The sequence below is a fragment of the Arvicanthis niloticus genome, chromosome 13 (assembly GCF_011762505.2).
Source record: "Arvicanthis niloticus isolate mArvNil1 chromosome 13, mArvNil1.pat.X, whole genome shotgun sequence".
Taxonomy (NCBI): Eukaryota; Metazoa; Chordata; class Mammalia; order Rodentia; family Muridae; genus Arvicanthis; species Arvicanthis niloticus.
The window spans coordinates 42266284-42284766 of NC_047670.1; the positions used below are offsets into that span (position 1 = coordinate 42266284).

Here is an 18483-nt window from a genome sequence, read left to right on the forward strand (position 1 = left end):
AAATAAAACAGAACAGAAATTGGTACTGGGGTTGGGTAATGCTACAGTGGACCTTGCCATATTGTTTTGTTGGAGGGTTCTGAAAGTGTTCAGAATTTTGTGGTAGAAAAACTGAGTTCTCACAGCTTAATGAACTAATGTTGTGGGAGTTTACAAGAGAAGAATTCTGAGAGAACACAGACAATGAAGGCCTGGCTTTTGAGAATATAGTGAGAAACAAAGACACTGCTGGGACCATTGGTGTGGTTATTTTAAGTTAAAAAATTTCTGATTTATGGTCAGATAATTTAGGAGACCTAGTTGTGATTGCTAAGAGATCAGCACCCTTGAGTGAACTCTTCTCTGTTATACTTCAACAATAAGAAAGTCTTTTCCTCAGGATGAGTACACAGAAGCTGTGGTCCAAAGTGGCCAAACTACAAGTCATGGTAGCTGAATTTGGGAGTATAGAAGAGTCTCCCACATAGTATTGTTTAAAAAGCATGAAAGTTGTGGAACGTAAAGGATCATGGAAAGAAGAGGAGACTTTGCTCTGTGCAGCAGGATTAGACTCCACGTGGCTAGGCCAGGAGATGCCTATGGTGAAGGCAAAGATGTAGCCTAAGTTGCAATGGAGGATTCCCAGGACACTGATAAAGCAATAACAATGGGATGCCAGCCAATGCCAGAGTCAGGTGTGAGATGATGGAGCCAGTTTAAAGCTGCAGTGCAAGTTGTGTGTGCTGATACAGAGGTGGAGAAGGGACCTGCCCAAACACACTATAGCACAGTAGGTCATAAGTGAGTCCCAGATGTGAGATACTGAGCTACAGAATTGGGAATTTTCACTGTTGGACTTTGACTTTGATTTGACCAGAATTACCATGCCTCAATTACTCTCTTTTATAAATGAAAAAATAATGTTTACAGGAATCCACAGCTGAGCAAATTTGCATTTTAAGACTGTGGGATTGAAGAAGTTAGACTATGATTTATATGAGAATATTAACATGAGATGTTGCATACGGAGAATGAACAGTTAGAGGCTAAAATGGTGTGTTTGTGTGTCAAGTTGACAAGAAATGGAGCATCCTAATTAGCGTTGATTGTCAACTTGACACAAGCCTAGAATCATTGAGAGGAAAGCTTGACACAAGAAGCGCCTAGATTAGATTGGCCCTCAAACATTTCTGTGAGGAATTTTCTTGATTATTAGTCAAGGAAATGTAGGAGGATTCAACCAACTGTGTGTGACACCACCTCTAGTCAGGTGGTCCTAGGCTATAAAAGAAAGCTTGCTAAGCATAGACCCATAGACTAGAGACAGAAAAAAAAAAAAAAACATTCCTCCATTGTTCTTGCTTCCTAGTTCCTGACTTTAGTTCTTACCATGTGATAGATTGTGACCAAGAAGTGTAAAGCCAAATAAACCCTTTCTTTTGCAAGTTTCTGGTTATGATGATTGTAACATCCTGATTCGAGGACTATGGTATAGTATTGCCAGCACAGCTAATTTGTTGTCATCTGGTTTGCCACCTTACCCTGTAGTTGTAGCTTCTGATCTACCTGGGCTGAGAGCTTGTTTTGGAGCTGTGAGATTTTACCTAATTTTTGCTGCATCATTGTGACTGTAAAATTGATTGTCACACTGATTAGATTAAGACCTACCTCTGGCAGGGGCTAGAGAGGTAGCTCAGTTGTTACGAGCACTTGCTGATCTCTGTATTTATGTCTCTGTTCCTGTCATAAAACAGCATGTCCAAGGCAACTTATAGAAGAAAAGGGTTTATCTGCCTTACAGTTCCAGAGGGGTAACAGAGTAGGGTGGCAGAAGGCTGGAGCAGCAGCCAAGACCTCAAGTCTCAAAATGCAAGCAGACAGCAGAGATAGAGTTACTGAAGAAAGCATGTGGATTTTGAAGCCTCAAAGTCCAGTCACAAAATGTTTCCAGTTAGGCTATATCTTATAAAGAACAAAGATAAAGAATGGCGTGAGCAAGAAAAGGGATGTCAGAGTGACATTGTATAGGGTGAGTTACATGGCTGGCCTTGAGAGTAACCTATGAGGTAATCATTACTATTAACATAGTGCAGATGAAGTCATTCCACCCTGAGGAAATCAAGGACCAGCTGAAAGTCTTTATTCAGTGACTCAGCAGGAATCCAAATATAGGGAATCTAATGTCAAAGTTCTTATTCTCACCATTGCATCATGCCACTAGAGAAAACAGAAACGTGAGAAGAAAAATGGAAAACACTGTTTAAAATTATGTCAAAGCATTTTTGTTATACTTGAGAGTACAGTTTTAACTTCTGAGTTTGAATAATTTGCTCGAATCCTCTTCCATACAATACAATCTACTGCATAAGCAAAGACTAAGTGACTTATTCTTAACATTGAATGTCATGGTTCTATTAAATTACTACATATTTTCAACTCTGAAGTTCAAGTATAGATAAGTGATAAATTATAGCATATTTAAGGTATCCAATATAATTGTAAACTCACTTAAGTATATTAGGATGCAAAGAAAGCATTATAACATTAGATAAAATAATAATGAACTATGTTTACCCTATAAATGACACATATCCACTGCCAACACCAAGCAACATGGGTCTGTGGGTCACAGTCAGTGACAACACAGCCTCATGTTTCAAATTAATGGAGGCACTTCTGGATTGTCATCAAAGTCTGGATCTTCCTCACTGGGTTCAACTTGGGGTTGAGATTCCATTTTTTTGGGTTTGTGTCTTTTCTCTTGTACTATGGTAGACACATCTGGGCAGGAATGCTTGCTGGGATCAACTTCTAATCTTTCTATCCGAGGTCTGCTGCAACAGAAAAAGACAATTAGAAATTAATTTTACATTGTTTAAAATTAAGCTTCAAAGAAATTAAACTCATGTATTCACTTACTCAGTGAGTGTTTAGCACGTGGTTATCTTTGTGGCATAGAGAGTGCAAAGAAACACCGTCCTTGGCTTCAATAATTATCGGGAATTCTAGAAATAAGATTTTGACCCATGGAGGAAAAACTAGCAAACAGGGCTGTGCTATTATACAGGTAATAGGAGATGAGGGACTTCAGAAGATTTCTAACTGAGAAAATTAACTAGCAGAGTCACATGCCAGGATCAACAGAACTCTAGCTAAGTTTAAGTCCTGGGCTTTGTTATAGTTGAGATATTTAGACAACAAGTTCAGGAACACAGCAAAGCTTAACCCACAGCTTCTGCTAACACAAGTACTTGCTCCTACTGCTCATGGCCAGTATTCCTAGAGATGGTATGACTGCAGAGGACCAGCAAGAAACTCCATTGCCAAAAATTTCTAGTGTTCAGATGAACTGTGTGCAGGACAGACATTCCTGTGGTCTTTTAACAGCAGGTTTTATTCATCACATCTGGACTCTGGACCAGTGACCTATATACATTTCTAAACTTCCCAAGTGATTCTTCTGGTACTCAGACATACTATTTTGTAATTGATGCACCACTCATTCATTTATTCACTCAGCAGACACATGCCAAATGCCTCTATAATCCTAGAACTACAATAGAAACTAAGGACACCCTGCTCTGTAAAATGACAAATTTCTGGTCCTAGTGCAGGACAATGCAAGAACAAGGAATTTATTGAAGCATCATGGAATTCTATCATACTGGCCTGTTTTCATAGAATGCTGGCATCCTCAAAGCTGAGATTTTGCATTTTTAAATTTTGTTCCTTGGCATATAGTTATATTTGAATAAATGATTATTCTGTAAGTAAAAAAAAGTATTATCCTTCTTTGGAAAAGTAATGGATTTATGTAAAAATTTGTTTCTGTTTTTTTGTAGGAGTTACAAAGTGACATCATTGGGTCAAAGTGTCCAGCAGAAACTGTGTTTTGGGATGTGGAACATCTATTCTCTTGGGAAAAATAGTGCTTGAAATTTCCTCCTCATTCCTAGACTCCGTTCAGCCCTTCAAGACATTTGAATGAATTCCTTTCAGCGTTTTGAGTAATACCCATGGATTTGTTGAGGGAGAATATTAAGCATATAAACACTACAAAATATACATTCTGTAGTCTAGCCTGTGGACTGTAAATAAACTCTGTATGTTAGATGGGGAACAAATGCCAAGAATAGACTCTGCCTTAGCTGAAGAAGTGACTTAGATAGCATCTGAAGAAGGGGAATCCAGTGATCAGAACAGCGATTGCCTAAGAATGAGACTGGGCCACACCTTCCCCTCAGAACTAACTATAGGTAAGAAGACCTGCAAAACTGGAGTTGGCTTCCCTTCATCTCTTTAATGACATAAAACTTCCTTGAAAGGCAGGTTTGTGCACTGTGCCAGCAGCATGTGCAGGCAGCATACTGTGTGCCTTCCTCCTGGGAGGAGAATTTTAGCATGTTCTATCCCCCAGCGAAAATCCCAAGCACTGAGCCTCTGATGAGCTTCCATAATGGACCATGTCATGTGAAGATTTTACTCACTGTTGCAGTGTCTTGTGTCTCTCTACAGGAGAGGACTCTTAAAAGCTTGCCCTTAGTTATTTTCAGACTTGCCTTTGGCCGATGCTGCTTTGTGGGTTTTTTTTTTTTTTTTTTTCTGTAATAAATATTAGGCATGAGCACAACTGTTCTGAGTCCTGCATCCTTAAAAATTATGAGCTTGGGTTCTCAAGGAAATGCCAGACACTATCTTTCAATACAGCCCTTGTTACTCCCATTAAGTCCTCAGATGACCAACACTGCCACCTCCCTCTAAAGCAGGAGGATGTCAGTCAAAGCCTCAGAGATAAACAATCAAGGCTGGGGAGCAAATCTGGATGTCTATTAGCAATGCATATACTGTCACTCAGAGAAAAGAAGGCACAAACAGCAGCTTTTTATCCTCAGACTTTGCTTCTAAAGACTCCATCAAAAAAGCCTCCAGATCAGTGTTTGATGTCACCACTCCTGCTGTTGAAACACCAAGGACTAAACAGCAAATGGGTGGAGAGTGGGAGATATGGAGGAAAGGGCATTGATGCTCTGTGAAATTAAGTTTTGTAGTTAGCACACAAAGTAATGTGTTCCACTGTGAAGTAATGTGTGTATCATTATACTGTGCTCTTATTTTGCCCCTCCCTCATCTCTTTTCTGGATAATAGTCTTTCCTACACATAACCTTACTTTTTCTAATTTCATGTAACACACACACACAGAGAGAGAGAGAGAGAGAGAGAGAGAGAGAGAGAGAGAGAGAGAACATAATATTTATCTTATGCTGGATTATTTCTCTTAACATTATAATTCTCTATTTTTATGCATATTCCTACAAGTGTCATAATTTTATGGCTCCATGCAGATAAATAAAATGTATACATACATACACACACACACACACACACACACACACATCTATATGACTTCTAGGCTGCTTCCTCTCATCTTCGCATTGCTATAGTGAAAGGGATCTTGATCATCTATCTCTTCCACAAAGCCTCACACTGGACCACTATATCAATGACATGCTAATTGGACCAAGTAATCAGGAGGTGGCAACCACTCTGGACTTGTTGGTAGCACATATGCACACCAGAGGATAGTTTATCCAACCAAATTTTAAGAGTTTTCTACCTCGGTGAAATTCTTAGAAGCCCATTGGTTTGGGCATACAGATATACTGTTCTAAGGTGAAGGATACGCTATTGTACCTGGCCTCCGCCACCACCAGGAAGAGCAAGGTGGGCCTGTTTGGATTCTTGGGACAGCACATTCCTTACTTGGGTGGGTTACTCCAGCCCTTATACTAAATGACTCAGAAACTGATGGCTTTATGTGGAACCTGGAACAGAAGAAGGCTCTTCAACAAGTCCAGGCTACTGTACAAGCTGCTCTACTGTGGTACTTGGGGTGTCAGTGTCATATAAGGATACTGCTTGGGGTCTTTGGAAGGCCCTATAGGTGAATCACAAAGGATCCGATCGGATTTTTGATGCAGAGCATCGCCATCATCTGCTGACAATTATTGTCTTCACTGAGGGGAATTATCCATGCTAAAGGAACGGCTTCAGTGTGGCCCAGGGGGGCTGAAATGTTTATCATAAGCTGTCAAATTTACAACACCACGTGTTTTGAAAACCTAAGTCTGGAATTTAGGTGAAAGACAGTATATAATAACATGTTCTGAGGCATGCATGAAGGTTCCCTGGACAAGTAACTCTCTGGTCTGAGAAGGCAATGGGATTTAAGGCAGATTGGGTTTGTATTTCTTAACATCTTGCCTGAGTTCAGTGAGACTAAATACACACACACACAGAGAGAGAGAGAGAGAGAAAGGGGGAAGGGAGAGAGATGTATTTACTTCTTATAGAGGTAAAAAAGTAACAAGAGAAGTCTAGAATTCACTGGGAGGTGGTCCCACAAAGTTTGAGGTTGCCCAGGATTAGATAAAGTCACATATGTGTCAGCTCGGCTTGTAACACTGTTAAAATAGCCTAGAAAGTTGTTTTTTTGGGAGTTTATAACCCAGGGAACACAACCCATTCAGCCTAAGCATTAAATGACACAATGTTTGTGGAAAGACTGAAATAAACCATGATCTATTACACTCAACTTCCTCTTATCACAATGTATGTATTACATCTTCAGTATTTTCTTAGTTATCCTTGACAATTGCAAGTGAGAAAAGAGGGAGAATGGAATTTGTTGAGGACACCAGTGAATTGCCTTGCATGGAGCAGCTCACAATACAAAATAAGAACTTGGGGCAGGGGAGGTGGCTCAGTCACTAGAGTGCTTGCCTCAGAAGCATGAGGACTTGAGTTCTATCTATTGACCAGAATCCATGTACACAAGCCTGGTATGGCATCATGCCATTGTAATCCCAGGGCTGTGGAGGCAGAGATGGGAAAATCCCTGGGTCCTGCTGGACAGTCAATCAACCCTAATCATCAAGTTCTAGGTTCAGTGAAAGACATTATCTCAAATTAAAAATAAGTAAACAAACAAGTCAAATCAAATGGAGTAAAAATAATGCATACCAGAGGATGAACCAGACATAAACCTCCATCTGCCAAATGCACATGTACCCACACCAAATGCTCCATCTGCCAAATGCACATGTACCCACACCAAATGCATGCATGCATGCATGCATACACATACACACACAAACACACACACACACACACACACACACACAGAGAGAGAGAGAGAGAGAGAGAGAGAGAGAGAGAGAGCGCACTTAAGTAAAGAGAGTATTTTTCACTAAAACAAGAGGACCAGTAAGAGCAGAAATTAAAATAGAATCAAAACAACAAGAAGCAATCAGCTATTAGAATATGAAAGCATGTATGATACAACCACTCTTATATTTAAACTGCCTTGACGTGCATAATAAGATACAAGCTTCCCTTTGAGGTGGGCAGTAGGATAAAGATGCTTGACTTCACTCACTGTATTAATTACTTTGCATAGCTATGACCCAAATGTTTTTTAAAAAGGAAAAAAGAAAACCTGGCAGAAAATCTCAGTTACTGGCGGTAAGGGCACATGGCAGAGGCTTGCTGGTGGGTGGGGGGAACCATAAAGCAGAGAGAATGAAATACAAACTAGGAGCTAGGCATAAGCTCCAAAGGCCTCCCCTAGTGACCTGCTTTTTCCAGCTCAACCCCCATTCTTTAAAGTTGCACAGCCTCATAAAATAGTGCCACCCACTGAGGAGCAAGAGTTGAAAATATGAACCTGGGGACTTGAGACGTGGTGGCTCACCAATTATAACACTTGCTGCTTTTGCAGAGGACTTATGTTCAGTTTCCAGATATCATGTGGTAGCTTACAACTGTCCTCAGTTCCAGTTCTAGAGGACTCACCATCTGGCTTCTGCCGACAATTGATATGCAAGTAGTGCACTTATATTTGTTCAGGAAAAGCACTCATACACATGAAATAAAAATACATCTTTAAACAATTTAAACCTGCAGGAGACATTACGAAGTCTAACCATATCATTTCATAGTTGCCCTCCCCCAAAATCCCATGGTCATCTCAAAAAGCAAAATGCATTTAGTTAAACTTAAGAGTCTCCACAGTCACCAGGCATAGTGATTCATGCCTGTAACCTCAACATGGTCTGTGTAGACTAAAGCTTGTGTTCAAGGATTAGCAGGGCAACTTAGTGAGACACACACTAAAAGTAAAAAGGAGATGTGTGGATGTATCTCAGTGACAGTCTAGAATGTGAAAGGGCCCAGATTCAATCACAAGTCTTACAACTCCAGCAATACTCAGGAAGGTAAGAAGACTTTGCCTAAAAGTTACAAAAACTTATTATAAAGATGATGGAAGTAACAGAAGTGGAATAGATGAAATCCACAAACAGAATCAAGACCTGCATATTTCGATGCATGATTTGTGGCACAATGGCCTTGATATTCAACTTTTTGAGACATGGAGACTGGAAAATATACTTTAAACAAAACTCAGTTACTGGGAGAGCACACCTATATATGAAAGGCAAGATATAAAGCACTGGAGCATGAGGGTAGGATAAGATTCTTAGAATCAGGAGAAGAAAGCATCAACCATAAAACCACTGTAAAATTCAATCAAGATCTCATGTTCACTAGTAGCCCACAGGGCAGGAAGGCTCATCACAACGAGCAATGGTTCTGGATTGATTGACCTCGTACTTGTTTTGTGATCTTGGGTGAATTCAACTTTGCATCTCAGTGAGAGAACCTTTTTGTGTAGTGCTATTTTGATGATAAAAGATTGTGGGTTTTTTTTTTTTTTTTTTTTTTTTGAGGGTCTCAGCACCTGTACTCATAAATACTTCCACCTTTGAGGAACCTGTGCAATTCCCTTTGTAGCACAGTGTTAAGAGCCACATGTCCTCACCAAGTGTTCCCCTCCAGCCATGATGGATAAATCCATCCCCTTTTCTCCCTGACCTGGCTCTGTCTACACAGCTTGAGACTGCTTCAGTTAGGAGAAAGTGGAGGCCACCTCCAGCGCTCCCAGATTTCTGCTGCATTGGTGTCCCTCTTCTCTAAAGTCCAACAACCTGGCCAACCTCAATCCCCATGTGTCCCTGTAATAATTGACAGCTGTTTAGTTAATAGAGGTATCAGGAGAACTCCACAGCTGGGATCCCCGCAAAAGCTATAAAGGAGTATGCACTGATGTCCATGGTCAGGGGGTTGAATCCTGCGGACAAGCAGATTGGAGTCCTCTGAGGACTCAGTTTCCCTTCAACCTACACCTACAGTCTTCATTTCAACTTACACTTTAGCATCCCAGCTGGGATTGGTGAACACCACTTGTTCATAGAGATTCTGTCTACTGCGGATAGGGGAGTCCAGTCAGAGGCAATGTACACAAAGAGGAGCTAAAGTGTTCACTGAAGTTTGTCAGTGAGGAAGGGGCTCCACAAACAGTTTCCACATGAGCCCTGGATGTGGGGTTGTGAGGAGAGCTTTCTTCACAATGAAAATGAGAAACACTTCGTAAAAGTACTTTGCTCAGACATCTCCAACTGCCAACAAATCATAGTAATGATAGATTTCCTGGGCTCTAATAAACCTCTCCAAACCGCAGTGCTTTTTGCCTTCCTATCCCACCATAGCTTCCCAGTTAGTTCAGATTCTTTACATGGCTTGAAAGTGTTGAGGTTGATTATAACTAATATTCACACAAGTTGTGGTACCCTAGGATCTGTTGTCTGTAGTGAAACCCACCACATTGGGAATAATGAATAGATTTCCAAGGTTAAAAACAAAGAATCAGTTTTCAGTAGAAACTCAACTCCATATCTTTTGTTCAAGAAAATGAGATATTTAAAAGTCACTACAAAACCTCCAGAGTTGTCTCTGGCTATACAAATAGCTGAGGCTTTATGATACAAAGCACAAACATGGCTCTTGTGCAGGTATTTTTTTAATATGATGTAATTCCGCATACATATTTGAAACACAGAGATAAGTTTGCCTCAGTCCAAAATAGATTTTACCATCTGGATGTTAAGAGTCTGGAATTCATGAGAAGTAGGATAACTCAAGGAACTGAGGTCTGACTCCAGAGCCTGAGAACCAGGAAAGCTTTGGACAAAGTACCTTTCATGCTGGAATGTTTAGGGGGGATTGAAGCTTTCCAGGAGGCAGGAGCAGAACATTGCAGGAGAGTTTTCTAATAATGTGGAATACTGGAAATAGGTGAGTTTTCCTTTGAGAGAGGGCAAGTTCTACTGGAAAATGAATTTAGACAGAGGCCTAAAGATGACCTCAGACAGAGCAGATCCCAGGCAGCAGCTCTGCCCCCAATCTTACAAAACCCAGAGGAAGTGGCCCTCCCAGCAGTGTCTTAGTAAGAAGACAGCAACACCCTCTGCAAACAGGGAGTAACTAGAACCCACTAGGACCCAGGAATTCACTCCTAGCCTGGAGCACTGGTTCCTTCCTGTCTGCGCCTGCACTGAGTAGATCTTGGGCCCCAGCTCTAACCCCAGTAGTAACAGCCACAACACACAGTTCTGATACAATCAAGATAATAGAAAGGACAGGCTCCCATCAGAGACAGGGCAGGTAGCACTAAGGAGATCCAGATGATGAAAGGCAAGCACAGAATATAAGCATCAGCAACCCAGGGTACTTGGCATCATTAGAACCTAGTTCTCTCACACTAGAAAGTCCTGAATTCCCCATATCTCTAGGAAAGCAAGATTCAGATTTAAAATCACTTCTAATGATGATGATAGAGGACTTTAAGAATGTCATAAATAACACTTTCAAAGAATTTGAGGAGAACACAGGTAAACAGATAGAAGCCCTTAAAGAAGAAACAAAAACCCCTTAAAGAATTACAAGAGAACATAACCAAATAGGTGAAGGAATTGAACAAAATCATCCAGGACATAAAAATGGAAATAGAAACAATAAAAAAATCTCAAAGGGCAACTACCCTGGAGATAGAAAACCTAGGAAAGAAATCAGGAGTCATAGACACAAGCATCACCAACAGAATACAAGAGATAGAAGAGAGAATCTCAGGTGCAGAAGATACCTTAGAAAATATTGACACAACTGTCAAAGAAAACACAAAATGCAAAGATTTCTTAACACAAAACATCCAGGAAATTCAGGACACAATGAGAAGAACAAACCTAAAGATAATAGGTATAGATGAGAGTGAAGATTCCCAACTTAAAGGGCCAATAAATATCTTCAACAAAATTATAGAAGAAAACTTCCCTAATCTAAAGAACGAGATGCCAATAAACATACAAGAAGCCTATAGAACGCCAAATAGACTAGACCAGAAAAGAAATACCTCCCGTGACATAATAATCAAAACACCAGGTGCACACAAAAAAAGAAAGAATATTAAATGCAGTAAGGGAGAAAGGCCAAGTAACATATAAAGGCAGACCTATCAGAATTACACCAGACTTCGCACCAGATACTATAAAAGCTAAAAGATGCTGGACAGATGTCATACAGACCCTAAGAGAACACAAATACCATCCCAGGCTACTATACCCAGCAAAACTCTCAATTACCATAGATGAAGAAACCAAGATATTCCAAGACAAAACCAAATTTACACAATATCTTTCCACAAACCCAGCATTATAAAGGATAATAGCAGGAAAGCTCCAATACAAGGAGGGAAATTATACCCTAGAAAAAGCAAGAAAGTAATCCTCTTCCAACAAATCCAAAAGAAGATAGCCACACAAAGATAATTCCACCTCTAATAACAAAAATAACAGGAAGCAACAATCACTTTTCCTTAATATTTCTAACATCAATGGACTCAATTCCCTAATTAAAAGACATAGGCTAACAGACTGGATACGTAAATAGGACCCATCATTTTGTTGCATACAGGAAACCCACCTCAGTGACAAAGACAGACTCTACCTTATAATAAAAGGCTTGAAAACAATTTTTCAAGCAAATGGTCCTAAGAAACAATCTTGAGTAGCCACTCTAAAATCTCCAGCCTGAGAACACCAAGGGAGGGACTCATGGCTCCACCTGTATAGGTAGTTGAGGGTGGCCTTGCCTGGCATCAGTGGAAGTAGAGGGTCTTGGTGCCTGAAAGTTTGGATTCCCTAGTGTTGGGGAATTTGAGAGCGAGAAGGCAGGAATGAGAGGATGGTGGGAGCACACCCTCATAGTAGTAGGAGGAGAGGGGATGGGGTAAGGGGCTTTGGGGGAAATGGGAGAGGAGATTACATTAAAAGGTAAATAAATAAAATATCCAATTTTTTAAAAAAAAAAACAGATAATGGGTCTGCCAATTGTAGTTGAGCAGTCGAGACTTTTTGTCAACAATTTATTACAGGGATTTCGTATAATCCCCAAGGACAAGGTATTATGGAAGAGGCCCATGAAACTTTAAAAAGATTGGTGAGACATACTGTTGCTGAGACAAAGAATGATGCCAACCTGTGAGCTTACTGAGTGCCCTGACAAGGGTGACTGGAGAGCTGTATTGGACATACGTTACTGACCCACCTTTGCTTGACTGTATTGGACATACGTTACTGACCCACCTTTGCTTGACTATATATATATGGGACAAGCTGCCTTGCCTCAAGATTTTAGACCTTGTGAGATAGAGAATCAAAAAGAGAAACTATGTCTCTTGTATTCTTCTTAAAGGTGCCCAGCTATTAGGATTCAATCATGTACTGGTCTAGAAATCACTCCAATATGGAAAATAACAGTCTATTTTTGGAAGACTGGATCTGGACTTTGTCAGGAACATGTTTGGAAGCTGGCTGTAGCTCACTATGATGTTATTATAGCAAGAGATAAAGTTGGGACAGGATCTGGATTTCAAACAAGGGTTAGTGCATGTTTTAAGGCTCTTTTAATTGTCAAGCTAAAATTATTTTTTTCTCTTCTACAGCATTTATTGTAAGTTGCATTGATTGTATAATTTTCAATTATGTTAGTTTGTTGAAACCTGGCATGTCTGTTACAAGGGTCTATCAACCAGCTTTTGTCTTACTGCCCTGAGTATTAAAAAAAACCTTGATTCTCTGAAAAAAGCTTGAAAGTGCCAGAAGAAGTGAATTAGGGTTTAAGCAGAATCAAGAGGGTAGCAGGCTTGATTATTGTTAGTATAAAAGCTTTAATTCCATTAATTGCTAGCACCACTGCTTCTGCAATAACATTGACACAAGGAGCTAAGATAACTATTTTTGTTAACCATCTAGCAAAAAATGTTTCTAATGTATTGAGTGTACAAAAGGATTTATATAGGTATCTGGAACAACAAATGACACCCTATAACCCATTCAAATTATCTGAAGGAGGTCCAGGGTTCAAGAGTTAGGAGCCATCCCAAGTGTTATGACAAATATTACTGGAGTAGTGTTACTCTTGAAATTCACAATGATTGCCATTATAATTAGAAAAAAGTTTAAAGACACCTGTAGGATATTTGGCATAATCCTAATACCTCTCTGGGTGTGTTAACTTTGCATAATGAGATTATAAATTTAAAGAAGGCTGATTTGTTGACCTTTGATGCTGCAGATAATTATGATAAAATTATCCATGGCCTGAGCTCAGTATTTCCATTTTGGACAAACCTCAGGAATTGCATACATAGGTTGATCAGGCTAGCCCTTCTTGTCCTGGGAATACTTTTATTCCTGCCCATTGTGTTAAAGCTTATTTTCAACAACATCAACATGTTGGCAGCCAAAGTACAAGGCTTAAACTTGAAAATGGACCCCCAGACAAAGTTATTAAATTAACAGGCTGGCAAGCCAAGGACAGGAAAGATTCTGCTCAGAGCCTTACCAACCTAAGACAGAAGTACATTGCCTTTGATAATGCATGTTCCATGACGGGTAAGGAAGGCATTCTTGTCAAAATGACCCAAGACAGGCTCGGTCTTGTTAATGAAATAAAAAAGGGGGGAGGTGGAGAGCCTTTGGGGCTGCTTGGCAAAAAGCTGACATGGGCCAAGGACAAGGAAAGGAGCTGCTTGACAGGAATGTGACATCAGCCAAGGACAAGGAAGTAGGCTTCAAGCAGAAATCTGAAATTAGACTAGAACAAAGAAGTAATGTCAGGTAGGAGTCTAAATCTTAGGCTACAACAAAGAAGTAATCTCAGGCAGGAATCTAAATATTAGGCCATAACAAAGATGTAATTTTAGACAGGATTCTAAATTTTAGACTAGACAAGAAAGTAGGCTTCAGACATAAAAGTTACCTTGGGCTAGGATAGGGGAGTAGGCTCTGATACTTTGGTCATTTTGATAAGCCTTTAGAAATAGTGATCAAGGGAGTGTTCACGTAACTGTATTTAATACCTTTCTTTTTCTTTGACTGTTTGTGTTTATTGTATTGCTTGTTCCTCGACTATTTGCATCTATTGTATTGCTAGATGCTCAACCTAGAACTGACCTTATTACATGCATGTAATCAAAATGGTATAAAAGCATAAAAGAAGTGGGGGTATAGGATGGGGGTTCTAGGGAGGGGAAATGGGGAAAGGGGATGATATCTGTACTGTAAATAAATAAAATATCCAATAAAAAAATTGATGAGCTCAGTGTCTCAGGGCACTGCAAAGAGGGCAGTAATAGAGGCTTCTATCTAGGAAACACAGAAGCTTGGGTGACAAGGGAGTCATACATGGATTAACAAGAACCATTTTTTAATGAACTTAAACTGTTTCAATAGGCTGCACTCAAATCCCCCTTAAAAAGTGGGGCTTGAATAGATTGATGGGGGTACAAAGCAAGTGTCAGCAAATGTCAGTTGTCATAGCAGATATTGTTGGTCTTACTACCATTTCTACAACCTGGGTGGACCCAGGTTGAAGTTTTGAAGATCAACAGTCTTGAAAGCCAAGTCTCGGGAGTTGAAACAAACAGGAACATGAATGGTCTAAAGCATTTTCAAACATTAAATTTTTACACCACTCGGAGAGCTGCATCCTCTACAGCACATGATAATGAAAAGAAAAATGTCATATAGATAAAGACAGTTGGGAACATCATACCTGGAGTTTGTTTGTTTCTTGTTGCTATCAGAAGTGGTTTTCACAGTCATGGGTGTTCGTTGACATCCTGTGATTATTTCTCCTACCTAAAATAAAAATATGACATTTGTAGACTGCTGTATTCTTCCATGATGTGTCCTTAAAATAACAAGCATCATAGGTCTCTGTAATTTTTTTAAGCTATAAAGCATCTAAGTTTCTCTCTCTACGTATTCCATGACATAATGTCATAATTTAAACCTCTTAAATACAATAGTCTTGCAAAACCTCAAGCTATCAAAGGAGTGCCAAAGCCAAGCATGCAGATTTAGTGAACTAATTTATTCCCAAATGTATTTTTATCTGAGAGCCAACAAGATGCCAATCGATTAAGAGAAGTGTTGAAGGTGGGATGTTGATGTGAGCAGACCCTGCCTGGGTGTTGCTCCATAGGAAAGTGCTGCACAGAAAGCACCCTAGGAGGGAGTGTCAGCACCCTACTCCCTGTTAGATCTCTTGTTGCTTCTGCTTTGAAATTTGGAGGGAAACAAACTGTGCTCTCAAAGGTTCTTTCTGGGTCTGAACATTCTGTAATTCTATTACTTCTTTTACACTAGGTAAGTTCAGTGTTAAGTATGTTCAGACCTCAATGAACAAATCTGATTAATCCCATCCAACAAAGACTGTTCAAAGGAAAAGAGGTCATCTAATTTGTGTCCTCAATAAGTGTTTAAGCTCTCTCAGTGGAGGAGGAGGAGGATCCACTACTCTGTATCAGATCTCAGCTGTACCACAAGCCTAAACTAAACCTTCTTATCTTTGTCACATGCTTTACTTATGACTTCCTTCAGCCCTAAGCAGCATTCCTGAGACAGGGATTATTTGCAGTCTGGATTGGGGCCTTTAAAACCCACTCTTTGTATTATGTGGGTCTGGAAAACAATTCAGGGTCATTAGTCCTTTTCATTCAAACGTCATGGAGAGCTATCATCTCTCAGTCACGCTTATCATCTCCTTCTTTTTGACAGAAAGAAGATTCATTCTGAGACACACCCTCCCAGGAGAAAGAGGAGGAAGTTATTGTTTTGAAAGCTGCCATCCACCTGCCATCTTTTTCTCTTCTGTCTGAAGATACTCGGTGTGTCACAAAGCTGTTACCCACAGTCCTTAGACTTGGACTCAGAGGTCTTGTCATCACCTGGGTCATGTGCTAGCTCAACCAAGCATGCTGGACTCACATTTGCATTTGGGAAGGGAGTTGGCCTGGTTTAGCCACAATCCCAAGTGTGTCCACCTGGATGCATAACCAAATTCATATATAGGAAAATAATTTTTGCCATTTGACTAAAGATTTGGTTTGCACTCTCCACTGAGCCCACGGAAGGGTGGTGGCTCAGGCCTTGGTTAACCCAGCATCATTGCCCAGCTTCTCCCATCTCCCATATCTCCTACTCCTGGGGCCTTCTCTCCCTTCTCAGGAGTTGATCACTGGATGTGCCTTGATATTTTGCATAGTCATTTACATCTTAGAACCTGCTTTTTGGAGTACAGAGGCACCTTAACACCTTTTACTTTTAAAACTCCTTAATCATTTTATTCGGCATTACCGTGAGTTTACATGCATTAAAATATCAGACTTAACTTGCTTGTTCCTTGACTATTTACATCTATTGTATTGTTAGTTCCTCAACCTAGAACTGACCTTAATACTTGCATGTAATTAAAATGGTATAAAAGCAAAAAGGAGGAGGGGGGATGAGATGGGGGATTTCTAGGGAGGGAAAATGGGGAAAGGGGATGACATCTGAAATGTAAATAAATAAAATATCTAATAAAAATCATCAGACTTAAAATAAAATATCAGCTTTGTTGTTGGGACTGCAAATTTTATTTGACTTCCCTTTGTAAACACACTAGCAAGAATGAGAACCTGTACATAATGAGAGTCTTAAAATGCTGGCTTCTAACAGTTATTTGTCACATATTAGGCACACAGATTCTCTGTTTTTGTGGAAATGCAAATAGATTCACAGATTTGGAACTTTTCTTCACAGAAAATTTGCTGTGCACCAGAATCTAAATGTGCTTCTTATTTTTAAAAGATATTTTCAGCACAGTTTGTTTCAGGGACAATTTTAAGTTTGAAAGTTACAGGGAATCAAGACATCAGCCATGAGAAAAAAATTCGGACACTGGCATTTCTGTTAACATGAGAGTCCATCATCATCAGCTTTCCCATCAAGCACAGGGAGATCCTGTCTGGTAGGGTTTAGACTCAGAGGGCAAGGGTCCTGTCATTCATTTCCCCATAGCCCTGTGGCTATGCTTCCTCTAGTTGGCAATGCTCTTTGAGTAGTGTCTTATTTATTTGTCCCATGTATGTTTAGGAATAACTAATGGAAAAGTTCTAAGGTCCGAAATATGTTCAATAAATTAGATAATGTGAGACTAACAGTTTCCTGAGCCCACAGAGAGAAATGTAATCAACTCCTCGAAAATTTAATTCTAAAACAGGCACAGAGCTCCAAATTAACATTTTAATGCTGATACATTGCTTTAACTCTTGGAGGCTTGCTCTTGGGAGCTGGGATAGAACAGGGATGCAGAGAGATGGTTTAGTTTTCCACAGAATATGCAAACCCCACCTAAAGCTTTTCTGAACACTGGTTTTCCAGCCTTTGCTTGACTAGCAGCCTGAGTCCCAACTCAGTCTTTTTACCTCCTGCGGCAGTAGCCTGAACTCAGAACTTCTTCTATATGGGTGCTAGTAAAATGCGTGTGGCTGTTTAACTAACAGTAAATGGCACTCACTCTGAGACTCTGGCTGTGTTGTGAAGCAGCTACAAAAGAGAAACTAAGCTCTTGATCCCCGCCCTTAAAAAAAAAAAAAAAAAAAAAAAAAAAAAAAAAAAAACAAAAAAAAAAAAAACCACAGAAGCGTAGAAACTGCCAATCTATGACTATTTCCAGTGCCTAGGAGAATAATTTAATATGGTTCAAATCAATAGTAACTTATATGCATCTAGATAAATAAGCATAGACAATCATTGTTTTAGTTGAAAACTTGCTTAAAAATTAAAAGAATAAACAGATGGGAAGAAATGAAACAGAAGGATATTTACTGAGGAAAGTCCACAACAATCTGTAGTTACACACATTAATCGTAAACTCTGAGTCACATTAGTGCATCAGTGCCGCATTAAGAAAAGAAATTGTAGCACGTGGAGTCACTAAGCACACGCAAGCCCAGATTTGAATTTTCTCCATGTCTTCCATCCTCCCTCACAAAGAACTCCACTCCGCATTTACTGAGCCTCACAAAAAGCATCACATGGGGAGGGGGTGAAGGATACTTTTCAGAAATCTTTAACCAGTTTTACCAGTGAACAAACCACGGATGCTAACTGACCTCCAATTGACCCAATTGAGCATTGCAAACATCATTGTTTATCAAGCAATATCCAAATGTCAGCTTCAACATTTATGGTGGATATCCATGTGATAAGATTGCTTTA

General features: G+C 39.8%; 1 protein-coding gene across 9 annotated transcripts in view; it reads right to left on the reverse strand.

The window, feature by feature from the left end:
- The window catches only part of Dnaaf11 (dynein axonemal assembly factor 11), a 104500-nt gene that overhangs the window by 5586 nt on the left and 80431 nt on the right, over positions 1-18483 (reverse strand). For 5 of the 9 annotated variants that reach the window (XM_076911422.1, XM_034517156.2, XM_076911420.1 and 2 more), the window contains 2 exons: positions 14990-15075; positions 2098-2813 (listed from right to left, as the gene is read on the reverse strand). In XM_076911422.1, the coding sequence (XP_076767537.1) occupies positions 2636-2813; positions 14990-15075 (264 nt within the window). In that variant the 3' untranslated portion in view covers positions 2098-2635. Of the gene's footprint in view, positions 1-2097; positions 2814-14989; positions 15076-18483 lie in introns of those variants that run through there. The other 4 variants (XR_013103314.1, XR_013103313.1, XM_076911421.1 and 1 more) reach the window with 4 other exon arrangements.